Source organism: Anabrus simplex, chromosome 7 (assembly GCF_040414725.1).
Source record: "Anabrus simplex isolate iqAnaSimp1 chromosome 7, ASM4041472v1, whole genome shotgun sequence".
NCBI lineage: Eukaryota > Metazoa > Arthropoda > Insecta > Orthoptera > Tettigoniidae > Anabrus > Anabrus simplex.
The window spans coordinates 130,598,668-130,612,494 of NC_090271.1; the positions used below are offsets into that span (position 1 = coordinate 130,598,668).

The following is a 13,827-nucleotide window of genomic DNA, read 5'->3' on the forward strand; positions in this document are numbered from 1 at the left end:
TTAGAGTTGCTTGGAGGAGAGGTGTTTTCAGAGCATGTGAGTTTGGGAGAATTAAGCTGAATTACATTTTTCCTTGGTGAACCTTACTCTCAGTAAGCATTTGCTTTATATTCAAGAACTACACAAAATACGCACAGATGTACTCAAGCTGGAACTGTTATGCTTCTGAGATCACTATACTCCTCCCAGTACCAAGGAGTACAAATCACAGCCTTCTGCAGTACATTCTCACTCCAAGCCTTCCAGTATATTCTCACTCATTTTAATACATTTGATGATGAAGTCAGCCAATTTCAGCATCCACATCTCCCACACCGCCACAGCTAGCAACACGTGACCACTATAGCCCATGATGGGAGACTCAAAACTACTACAACACACAAACACCAGTGGTCTGTGACAGGTAGTTATGGCTGTAAGGTGAAATATACGAACACAAATGTCTATTTTTACATATTGTCAGCCAATTTCAACCCCCATATCTCCCACACCACCACAGTTACCGACATGCAACTACTATAGTGCATGATAGGAGAGTTGAGGCTACTACCACACACAAACACCAGTGGTCTGCGGTGGGTATTTGTGACTGTAAGGTGAAATATATGGACACACATATCTATTTGTATATATAGTCATCCAATATCAACCCCCACATCTCCCACACCTTCACAGCTACTGACACACAACAACTATAATGCACGAAGGGAGACTTGAGACTACTACCATACACAAACACCAGTGGTCTGCGATGAGTAATTGTGGCTGCAAGGTGACATATGAACACACTCGTCTATTTTTTTTTTAAATATGTAGTCTGCCACTTTCAACCCCCACATCTCTCACACCACCATGGCTGCCGACACACAACCACTATAGTGCATGATGGGAGACTCAAGGCTACTGCCACACACAAACACCAGTGGTCTGCGATGAGTATTTTTGGCTGCAAGATGAAATATACGAACACACACGTCTATTTATATATACAATTGGCCACCTTCAACCCCCATGTCTGCCACATCACCATAGCTACTGACACGCAACCACCATAGTGCATGATGGGAGACTCGAGGCTACCACCACACACAAACTCTAGCGGTTTGTGGTGGGTAGTTTTGGCTGCAAGATGAAATTTATGGACACACATATCTACAGTATGTTCTATGTTTAATTAACTAGGAATATTATGTTTTGAAAATGAAAAACTATGTAATACCATCTTTTGGACTGCTAATGGTGGGGCTGTATTGCATAGCCCGGAAAAAAAGTGTTGCATAATATTCTGCACATCACTATCAATTGCTTCTTCAAAAATAAAATTGGACCTATTATTCTCACACTGCTAATGTCACCCCTCACTTCTATCTGTTGATCACAGTTCCTTGTGTAGCAGGTGAGGTTTTTCTGAACTCCAGTATTGGTTGTTTTGTGAATTAATTTACTTGTTTAGTTTGAACCAAGATTCGTCTGTAAAGAACATTGGGCACACTATTAAAAATTCATTCATAAAATCTACTCCCAGGCAGGGTCATCAGGTTTAAGTTCTTGTGCTCTAGTAATTTTACATAGTTTTACTTCACTTTATAGCCATAACACAAATAATAACATTCCAACTTCTATATTTTTGGAAATATACCTCATTTGCAGAAGAATAGAAGAGACAAAATAAGGAATGAGAAAATTTGGGAAGAAATTGGATGGAAAAAATGAATGATAAAATAGAGAAAAGCTGACTAAGATGGTTTGGGCACATAAAGCAAATGAGTCATGAAAGAATGCCAAAAAAGGTGATGGAAATGAAAAAGCAAGGAAGGAGAGGCCATAGACAACCATGATTCAAATGGAAGGACACAATCCAACACAGTATTAGAGAAAGAAATCTGAACTGGGACACAGTGTTGGAGGAGGAGTGGTGGAAAGACAGAAGGAAGTGGAGAGGAACCATATTTGCCCCTACCCGGCTACAGCTGGATAATGGGAAATGATGAGGATGGTAGGATATTCTTCATCATTGAGTGACAAATGAACAAACTCAAACAAAAACAGCAGTGTATTTTTAACATTGGTTAGTACTGGAAGTATTAATTTCCAGAAGTTTCCATCAGCCTGTGATAGTCAAGGTTTATTCAAATCAATTTCATTGCAATAGCTAAAACCAGAACACCTTTTGTTTCTTACTTAGTGTTATTTTACTGAACTCAGAAGATCCAACTTCAAACATGAGATTTAATGATACCTTATGCCATGTATTTAAAATAGGAAAAACTATTCAGTAGTTCCAAGCTAATTATATAAAAGAAAGAAGGAAAGAAAGTCAGAAAGTGAATTTCTTTATGGAATTTTGGATATAATTTAACTATAAAATAGAAGGTGTAATCTGGAGGGTATACACTCACCTCTTCAACAGAGTTCAGATGATATAGTGGAGGATCAAATGTGGTGAAGTTATTTTCTCCTGGGATGTCATCAGCAGCATAGAAAGCGACCACACCTTCCATTGCCTGCACAGAAGAAAATAAATTTAACATAAGAGAACAAAAATATCACTTTGATTCCAACCATATGAATAGCATAAAATGTCTTTTCTATAATTGGTCCAAGACAAAAATCAATCAATCAATCAATCAATCAATCAATCAATCAATCAATCAATCAATCAATCAATCAATCAATCAATCAATCAATCAATCAATCAATCAATCAAAACTAAAGCAAATAGCACCAGCCATCGAAGCATTCCTTCCAGTTGAGCAAGCAGGAATTTGACCTGGCTGTGACTGCAGTGACCAAGTACTGTCCTTGACCACATATCTGGAGGTTGGTTTTGAGAAGAAATTGAAAAGCATCTCTGTCTTCTTAGGTCTTACAGCTGCATATGACACAGTCTGGAGAGAAGGTCTTATGCTTAAACTGATTAAAGCTGTTTCTTGTTTAAAAATTACTACACTAATTGACAGAATGTTAAGCAACCAACTATTTCAAGTTCACTCAGAACACAACAGAAGCAAATTCCACAAAGTCAACAATGGTCTGCCTCAAGGGTCGGTTCTATCTCCTACTCTCTTCAACTTATACATCCACGACCTGCCTGAAACAGTGTCCTCAAAGTTCATATATGCGGACAATATTTGCCTTACAATTCTACAACCCAACTTCGCAGAAGCTGAAATAGTTCTTAACCGAGACCCTGAACTGTTGGATGACTACTTTCAAAGATGGTATCTTCATCCCAACCCACAGAAAACAGTGACATCTACATTCCATCTGAACAACGCAGGAGCAAACTACCATCCAAGGGTATTCTTCAAGGGTCATGAACTACAATATTGTGCCAATCCCAGTTACTTAGGAGTAACATTGGACAGGTCTCTTATGTACAAAAATCACCTGCAAAAAACCGCCAACAAACTAAAAAGTCGTAATAACATTCTCCAACGACTGGCTGGAACTTCTTGGGGAGCAGATGGAAACACATTAAGGAAAACATCTCTGGCCTTGGTCTATTCTGCAGCAGAATACTGCTCTGGTGTCTGGCTGAACAGTGCTTACACACAGCTAGTAGATTCACAACTTCGTCAAACCATGCGGATCATTACTGGTACACTTCGTGCTACACCGACCCAATCGTTACCGGTTCTCAGCAAAATACTTCCTCCACATATCAGGAGCGAGAAGGCCCTTTTTCAGCTATGGACCAGAATGCTGAAGAATGAACATCTACCTGTTCATGAGGATACCAGACAGAAATGCACACACCTTAAGTCTCGCCAGCTTGCTTGGAAGACTGCCGTGAAGATAACATCCAGCGACTTCAACCCCACGTCTAAATGGTTAACAGAGTGGTCTTTATCCCCACCTCGGGCAATAGTGAATATTAATAACCCATCCACAAAAACTGGCAGGCTTCGATCTGCCATGCTGCACCTGGAGTAGACTAAATCGCATGAGATGTGGAGTAGGTAGAACAGCATCTACTTTACACACCTCGGGCTGGTCAGTTTCTCCATACTGTGATTGTGGGGAGGTTCGACAAACAATGAAACATGTAGTGCAAGAATGTCCACTCCATGCTTTCACTGGCACCATGGAAGACCTCAACTCAGCAACACCCGAAGCAGTGAAGTGGGTGGCGGGTTTGGACATTCACATTTAGTGAGATGTGCATCACTCGCACTCAATGTGTATATACGAACTGTCAGAGTTGATAGGTGGATAGTGATGTAAATATATTATATTTTCTTCTTGTTCTTTCAAACTTTGTAAATTGCTTTCTTTGACTGTATAGATATGATAATTTGTATTTACTTTGTACTTATCTTTCACTGGTTGTGTAAATAGTTTATAGGTTATCATTATTCATCATACGCCAAATCAATCAATCAATCAATCAATCAATCAATCAATCAATCAATCAATCCTGATCTGCATTTAGGGCAGTTGCCCAGGTATCAGATTCCCCATCTGTTGTTTTCCTAGCCTTTTCTTAAATGATTTCAAACAAATTGGAAATTTATTGAACATCTCCCTTGGTAAGTTATTCCAATCCCTAACTCCCCTTCTTATAATCAAGTATTTGCCCCAATTTGTCCTCTTGAATTCCAAATTTATCTTCATATTGTGATCTTTCCTACTTTTCAAGACACCACTCAAACTTATTTGTCTACTGATGTCATTCCACTCCATCTCTCCGCTGACAGCTCAGAACATACCACTTATTACATGTGACATAAATCATTTTTGGATCTGTACTGATGATATTTGACTTTATATAATGACAATAAGTTATTTTATTATTTTATCCACCAAATCAATACATTAAATGCAAACTGTTAAGACCTTGTCCTTATTAAATTGTTTGTTGACATATTATTTAAAAATATGGTACATGTTTTGCCTTAATTATGCAGGCATCATCAGCCATGATTTGACCTTAAAATAAAATCAGGCACCTGATTGAATTATGTACTAATGTTAAAATAGGACTGTATTAAAAAGAATTGTATTGTATTGTATTGTATTGTATTTTATTTCGTCCAACTGATCATACAGTGATATGGGACACGTCAATAATCATATCTTGAAAGGTCATGTATAAAAGTTAACATGTGGCAAAAAAATTATGAAATTGATAGCTTTACAAGGCTTATAATTATGAATGAGGTGAATAATACAACAGTTGATTGTGAAGTTGTGTTTTAAGGAAGTTGATACATAATAAAATTTAACTAGCAAGTGGTTAAAAATGGAAAAAAACATTCTGAATTGTCAGATTAAATGCTGTCTAGTTGAAATGTGATAATAAACATTGGCATTTAAAATGTCATTAAATGGTTGTCTTAAGACTGATGAATATTCAGTTATGTGTGTAAGCTAAATGTCATTAGCATATGGTATGACATTTTCACTTTATTGATGGTGTAAAAGCTGGTAGCTCTTAGTTGATACATAAATTTGATTTGGACTCCTTTGAACCATCTCACTTGATGTGATGTTTTGATGTTTCTATGAATTGCAAGTTTTGCTGACATGCTGGTCGAAAGGGGTGAAGCTAAAGTTGTGTGTAGATTAGCATATTGATCATAAATTCTAAGGTGAAGTCTGTAATTGAAAAGCAGAAGCATGGTTTTAACATTGGATAAAGGACTCACTGTGTAATTGTTTGTGTTTAATGTATTGATTAGGTGGATAAAATAATAAAATAACTTATTGTCATTATATAAAGTCACATACCGGTACCACTTAGTCAAGCAGCTTGTCTTCTTTCTTCCAAGTCTTCCCAACCCAAACTTTGCAACATTTTTGTAAAGCTACTCTTTTGTGGGAAATCACCCAGAACAAATTGAGCTGCTTTTCTTTGGATTTTTTCCAGTTCTTGAATCAACTAATCCTGGTGAGGGTCCCATACCCTGAAGCCATAATCTAGTTGGGGTCTTACCAGAGACTAATATGCCCTCTCCTTTACATCCTTACTACAACCCCTAAACACCGCCATAACTATGTGCAGAGATCTGTACCCTTTATTTACAATCCCACTTATGTGATTACCCCAGTGAAGATCTTTCCTTATATTAACTCCCAGATACTTACAATGATCCCCAAAAGGAACTTTCACCCCATCAATGCAGTAATTAAAACTGAGAGGACTTTTCCTATTTGTGAAACTCACAACCTGACTTTTAACCCCGTTTATCATCATACCATTGCCTACTGTCCATCTCACCACATTATCGATGTCATTTTGCAGTTGCTCACAATCTTGTAACTCATTTATTACTCTATACAGAATAACATCATCTGCAAAAGGCCTTATCTCTGATTCCACTTCTTTACTCATATTATATATATATTTAAGAACACATATTGGTCCAATAATACTGCCTCGAGGAATTCCCCTCTTAATTATTAGAGTCAGATAAAGCTTTGCCTACTCTAATTCTCTGAGTTCTATTTGCTAGAAATATAGCAATCCATTCAGTCACTCTTTTGTCTAGTCCAATTGCACACCTTTGTGCCAGTAATCTCCCATGATCTACCCAATCAAATGCTTTAGACAGGTCAATTGCAATACAGTCCATTTGACCTCCTGAATCCAAGATATCTGCTATATCTTGCTGGAATCCTACAAGTTGAGCTTCAGTGGAATACCTTTCCTAAACCCGAACTGCCTTCTATTGAACCAGTTATTAATTTTGCAAACATGCCTAATATAATCAGAAAGAATGCCTTCCCAATGCTTACATGCAATGCATGTCAAACTTACTGTCCTGTAATTTTCAGCTTTATGTCTATCACCCTTTCCTTTATACACAGGGGCTACTACAGCAACTCTCCATTCATTTGGTATAGCTCCTTCATGCAAACAATAATCAAATAAGTTCTTCAGATATGGTATTATATCCCAACCCATTGTCTTTAGTATATCCTCAGAAATCTTATCAATTCCAGCTGCTTTTCTGTATAAGATCATGGAGATTTTTATAAATATTAAAATTTAAAGGAGATAATTTCTGTGAACACTTAATTATATTTTATTATTTTCTCAAAAATATTGTCAAGAGAGAGAAATTTATTTACAGGTGTACTGCTAGATTTTCATCCTGTTGCCCCAAGTGTACAGGAACAATATTTGTTTTCATTTGTTGTGATAAAGTAAAACTGAATATAAAAAATAACTAATTTTCAGTGTTGGACTCTACATCCATCAATACTTACGAACATTTATAAAATGTCAACTATCTTTTTACATCAGTCATTGTGTTATCTACAAACTTGATTCCACATCTGCCTGGCTTAATATGTAGAACTTATTTTTACATCTCTATCCACATGGATGAGCAACTATTGAAGCACATGCAAGCAACAATATAAATGCATTCTTATCCCCGTACATTTCTAACACAATTTTGCTTTTGAGAAATGATTTATAAGGTAGTTCAATATAAATGTACCGTATTTATGCGAATAATACCTGCATATTTAAAAAAAAAAATTGAGGCACAAAATTGGGGTCAATCTGTATGGTACCGGTACTCAGTTCCTCTGAGTTCAGGGGCATATACAGAAAATAATAATAATAATAATAATAATAATAATAATAATAATAATAATAATAATAAAGAATAAATTTTCAGGATAATTGTGGATGTAAGAATAGACTGCCACATGTAATGGCCAACACCAGGGCTACCCATAGAGGAGGGGGTGACAAATCAGACATTTATTGGGTGGATATATCTCAAAATTCCCTTCACTCCCCTAGGCACTTGCCTGCCTGAATGCATATTTGTGCTATTTTGTAAGATATTCTTATACGATCTTAGAAATTAATTTTAGACGATGGCTTGTTTTGAATCGTATTGTTTGTAAGGAGAACTATGTGCCAGAAGATGTAAAACATAGATGTAGCCTGTGTTCCTAGGTCAGTCTTTTCTGCCCATGACCCCATGATTCTAGTGCAATTTTCAGAGCCAGTGTGACACTTATAATTATATATACTTTTTGTTCCATGCTTTCCATCTGCATTTTGCACCTATTACTTGCAAAACACTGTGGAAAGTTGTCATGTAATCAAAGTGGTAAATATATTTACCAGTGCACACACAGTGAGAATGAAATCTTAAATGCTCTCTGGTAAAAATACTTACCACCCCATATCGCATAACCAAACAATGTATTGACTCAGATTTTGGTCAAAACCTAAACAGTAGACCCCAATGACAGGGTATTTAACCAAATAAGTAATATATTTTGTTCCCCAGAGTTTTGCCCTATAAAGGGTTAAGCATTGGTGCTCATGCATCCAGCACAGAGTCGAAAAAAGATGTGGGTAAAATATATAGGCCAGTATTGTAGGAATTATTTAAGAAATCACACATGCATCTTTCACAGCAGATTTACTGTAGCTTGCTTTCATACAGGTAAAGAAGGAAGGAAGGTGAGACGGCAAGATCACCTCTCCTAGTTGCAGGATGACAAAGACAAGGAGTTAGGAAAGGTAACCCACTACCACAAGGTTCAGATTTCCTTACATTTATTTGAGTTTAGTCAAGGGATTGTCATACATGTTGCTTCCAAAGACCTAATGACCTAACCACACCAATAAAGACACTTATTTATCTATCGAAGTTCATACTGACAAGCTTCACATGCTGTTCATGTGGAGCTCTGAAACACTGTCATCTCATGGGACTTCCCAATGGCTGAAATGTATATTAAACTGGAAAGATATCCACACGGACGAAGCCGATGAGAGTAAACATTATTTTAATCTACAGAACTTGGATCATGTTCCTCACCAGAGCTGCAGCTGGATCTATACTCTTCAGAGTTCCAGGTCCTTCTGTGGCCAAAACAAAACTGGCATGTAGTTCTCCTGGTAGAGTAGGCATATCATCCAGATACTCTGCCTCACCTGAATTGAGAGAGATCAGATAAATAAAAAGTATATGTAATGAAACAACTAAATGGACTTACAGAAATCTATATATATAAAATAACTTGTCCTGACTGATTGATTCATCATCACTGATCCAAAATTACTAGACATAAAGAAATGACATTTTGGGGATACATTCATATCAAGATGTAGGTGCTCGCTAAGAGAGGATTTTTTGATATTCCTTTGCTAAGGGGGTGAAAACGGGGATGAAATTTTAAAATGAGTGTATTTATATCTCAAAACTTTAAAATTTTACACATGTAAAAATTGGTATTTAGAATCTTCTTGAAAAATAAGGAAACACGTATTTTTTTGTTTTCAGAAAATCCCGGTAGGAGGGGTGAAGAGGGTGAAAAAGTGACTGAATGCCTTTAATCAGAATACCGGTACTTATATCTCAGAAACTGAAGACATTACAGACCTGAAAATTGGTACTTTTTATCTCTTTCAAAAATAAAGAAATATACCGGAGTGAAATTTTAAAATGAGTGTATGTATATCTCAAAACTTTGAAAGTTTACAGATGTAAAAAATGGTATTTAGAATCTTCATTAAAAATAAAGGAACACATATTTTTTTGGTGTTCAGAAAATCCCAATAGGAGGGGAGGAAAGGGGTGAAAAATGGGTTGAATGCCTTTAACGAGGATACTTATATCTCAGAAACTGAAGATATTACAGACCTGAAAATTGGTGTTTGGGATCTCTTTTAAAAATAAAGAAACATGTATTTTATTGCTTTTGGAAAATCCAATTAATGGGGGGGGGGGTGAAGAGGGGGTGAATTTTTAAAATGTGGGTATCTATATCTCAAAACTTTAAAAGTTTATAGATGTAAAAATTGGTATTTAGATTCTCCTTTAAAAATAAAGAAACACGCATTTTTAGTTTTTGGAAAATCCCAATAGGAAGGGTGGAAAAGGGTGAAAAAGGGGCTGAATGCCTTTAATGAGGATAATTATATCTCAGAAACTGAAGATATTATGGACCTGAAAATTGGTTTTTGGGATCTCCTTTAAAAATAAAGAAACACATATTTTTTGTTTTGGGAAAATACAATTAATGGGGTTTTGAAAAGGGGGGCTGAATTTTTAAAATGCGTATATATATCAAAACTTTTAAAGTGTACAGATGTATAAATTGGTATTTAGAATCCCTTTTAAAAATAAAGAAAGACATATTGTTTCTTTTTGGAAAATCCTAATAGGAGGGGTGAAAAAGGGTGAAAAATGGGTTGAATGCCTTAAATCAGGATACTTATATCTCAGAAGCAGAAGATATTACAGACCTGAAAATTGGTATTTGGTATCTTCTTTGAAAATAAAGAAACACATATTTTTTTTGTTTTTGGAAAATGTAATTAATGGGGGTTAAACAGGAGTGACAATTTGGGGTGAATTTTTAGAAAGACTACAGTATATACTACAGTATATCTCAGAAACGTAAAATGTTACAGATGTAAAAATTGGTATTTGGAATCTCCTGTAAAAGTAAAGAAACATAGGTGATTTGTTTTTTGAAACTCCACTTAAGGGGAACTAAAAAGGGGGTAAAATTTTCAAGTGAGTAGTTTCTACAGTATATCTCAAAAACTTAACATGTTACCAAAGTGAAAAATAGTATTTTTATCTCTTTTATCTCTGTTGAAAATAAAGAAACATGTATTTTTTGTTTTCTGAAAAACCACTTGGGTGGAGGGGTGAAAGTGACTGAAAATGGGGTTGAGTTCTTTTCATTAGGGTACTGATATCTCAAAAGCTGAAGATGTTACAGACGTGAAATTTGGTATTTGGAATTTCCTTTCAAAATAAAGGGATACGTACGTTTTTTTTTCAGAAATCCACCTAAAGGGAGGAGGGAAATTGAAAAATTAGTTGAATTATTTGTATGAGGATACTATTATCTCAAAAATGAAAGATTTTGCAGACATGAAAATTGGTATTTGGAATATGCTTTAAAATTAAACAAACGCGTATTCTCGGAAAATCCAATGAAGGGGGTGAGGTGAAAAATTGAAAAATTAATTGTATGAGGATACGTACATCTAATAAAAACTAAAGTTGTTACAGACGTAAAAATTGATATTTGGATCTCCTTTAAAAACAAAGAAAAAAGCGTTTTTGGGCGAAATCATTTTGGAGGGCAGGGGTGAAAGAGAGTTGAATTCCTTTTATGTGGGCACATATCTCAAAAACTGAAGATGTTAGAGTCATGATAATTGGTATTTAGAAGGTCCTTTACTATTAAAGAGACAAGTATTTTTAACGGGAAATTCACTTAAGGGGGGAGGGGGGAGTGTGAAAGGAAGTGAAAAAAAGTGAATTCTCTTTATGGGGATACTTATATCTCAGAACTGAAGGTAACAGACGTGAACATTTGTATTTGTAATCTCCTTTAAACATAAGGAAACACGCCTTCTTTTTTGGGGGGCGAGGGGGTAAATCAACTTAACGGTAGTGGGGTGAGAAAGGAGTTGAGACCAATTGATTTTACTGTTCATAATGTACTTATTATGATCAAACTGATCATTTTTAATCTTTCCTGGGTTCGTTTTAAGGAACCATCTTTTCCTTTGGAGTACATAAAGTTAGATTACAGTAGATTCTCCTGGCATATAAATAAAAATGTAAAAATGTAAACACATTTGAAATAAACTATATGAATAATATTGACCGTGCAATGGTTCACCTCTATAATAAGGTCAATAATTCACGGAAGTATATAATTCATGTCGCCAGAAATCTCGCGCACTTTCCTACGTGCGACGATGGTGCTGGTCACATTGTCAGCAATGACAATGGCAGAGGATGTAATTTACCACCAAGTAGCGGTCTTGCATCTTGCTGTGGGTTCCAGATCATCAGTAATAATAATAATAATAATAATAATAATAATAATAATAATAATAATAATAATAATAATAATAATAATAATAATAACAACATTCTGGACCGTCATCAAAATGTGCAGACTGCACTGGAAGCGGGTCCTGGCCGGGTAATGACTACGATTGCAGTCCAGCCACGGGTTCAGTACCGCCTGGTACCCAAGATGACACCACGCCATATCTCCTCAAGGATTTGATCCATATTAAAATGCTTATAGGAAATGATGGTAAAGACTAAGAGACCCAACTGGCCAAGAACTTTGCCTTAATTTCTCAGAAAACATGTTAGATCGTGAATTTTGGCGGAATACATATAAAACATTAAGCATTCAATTATAAACTTCATTATAATACCATAGCGAAGCACAGGTATCTTGCTAGTCTATATATATAAAATAACTTGTCCTGACTGACTAACTGACTGACTGACTGACTGACTGACTGACTGACTGACTGACTGACTGACTGACTGACTGACTGACTGATTCATCATCGCCGAGCCAAAACTACTGGACATAAAGAAATGAAATTTTGGGGATATATTCATATTAAGATGTAGGTGCTCGTTAAGAGAGGATTCTTGGATATTCCGTCACTAAGGGGGTGAAAAGGGGGGTGAAATTTTAAAATGAGTGTATCTATATCTCAAAACTTTAAAAGTTTACAGATGTAAAAATTGGTATTTAGAATCTTCTTTAAAAATAAGGAAACACGTATTTTTTTGTTTTCAGAAAATCCCAATAGGAGGGGTGAAAAAATGGTGAAAAAGGGGTTGAATACCTCTAATCAGGATACCGGTAATTATATCTCAGAAACTGAAGATATTACAGACCTGAAAATTGGTACTTTTGATCTCTTTTAAAAATAAACACGTATTTTTTTGTTTTTGGAAAATCCCAATAGGAGGGGTGAAAAGGGGTGAAAAAGTAGTTGAATGCCTTTAATGGGAATACTTATATCTCAGAAAATGAAGATATTACAGACCTGAAAATTGGTGTTTGGGATCCCCTTTAAAAATAAAGAAACATGTATTTTTTTTTGTTTTTGGAAAATCCAATTAATGGGGAGTGAAAAGGGGGTGTATTTTTAAAATGAGTGTATCTATATCTCAAAAATTTTAAGGTTTATAGATGTAAAAATTGATATTTAAATCTCCTTTAAAAATAAAGGAACACGTATTTTTTTGTTTTCTGTAAATCCCAATAGGAGGGGTGTAAAAGGGTGAATAATGGGTTGAATGCCTTTAATGAGGATACATATATCTCAGAAACTGCAGATATTACAGAACTGAAAATTTGTATATGGGATCTCTTTTAAAAATAAAGAAACACGTATTTTTTGTTTTTGGAAAATCCAATTAATGGCGGTTAAACAGGAGTGACAAATTGGGGTAAATTTTTTGAAAGACTATATCTACAAAATATCTGAGAAAGTAAAATGTTATGGACGTAAAAAGTGGGTATTTGGAATCTCCTGTAAATGTAAAGAAACATAGGTGATTTGTTTTTGGAAACTCCACTTAAGGGGAACTTTTTTTTTTGCTATTTGCTTTACGTCGCACCGACACAGATATGTCTTATGGGGACGATGGGGTAGGGAAGGCCTAGGAATTGGAAGGAAGCGGCCATGGCCGTAATTAAGGTACAGCCCCGGCATTTGCCTGGTGTGAAAATGGGAAACCACGGAAAACCATCTTCAAGGCTGCTGACCGTGGGGCTCGAACCCACTATCTCCCGATTACTGGATACTGGCCGCACTTAAGCGACTGCAGCTATTGAGCTCGGTACTTAAGGGGAACTAAAAAGGGGTGAAATTTTAAAATGAGAATTTCTACAGTATATCTAAAAAAACTGAACATGTTACAGAAGTGAAAAATTGTATTTTTATCGCTATTAAAAATAAAGAAATGTGTATTTTTAGTTTTCGGAAATACCACTTAGGTGGAGGCGGGCTAAAAGTGACTGAAAATGGTGTTGAATTCTTTTAATTAGGCTACTGAT

The 13,827-nt window shown here is 35.7% G+C and overlaps 1 protein-coding gene across 1 annotated transcript in view; it reads right to left on the bottom strand.

Annotated features, from left to right (window-relative positions):
* Positions 1-13,827, bottom strand: part of LOC136877356 (uncharacterized) — a 156,625-nt gene that overhangs the window by 75,634 nt on the left and 67,164 nt on the right. Inside the window, exons 12-13 of the mRNA XM_067151329.2 lie at positions 8,799-8,914; positions 2,400-2,504 (exon numbers count right to left, since the gene is read on the bottom strand). Coding sequence (XP_067007430.2) covers positions 2,400-2,504; positions 8,799-8,914 — 221 coding nt within the window. The remainder of the gene's footprint in view (positions 1-2,399; positions 2,505-8,798; positions 8,915-13,827) is intronic.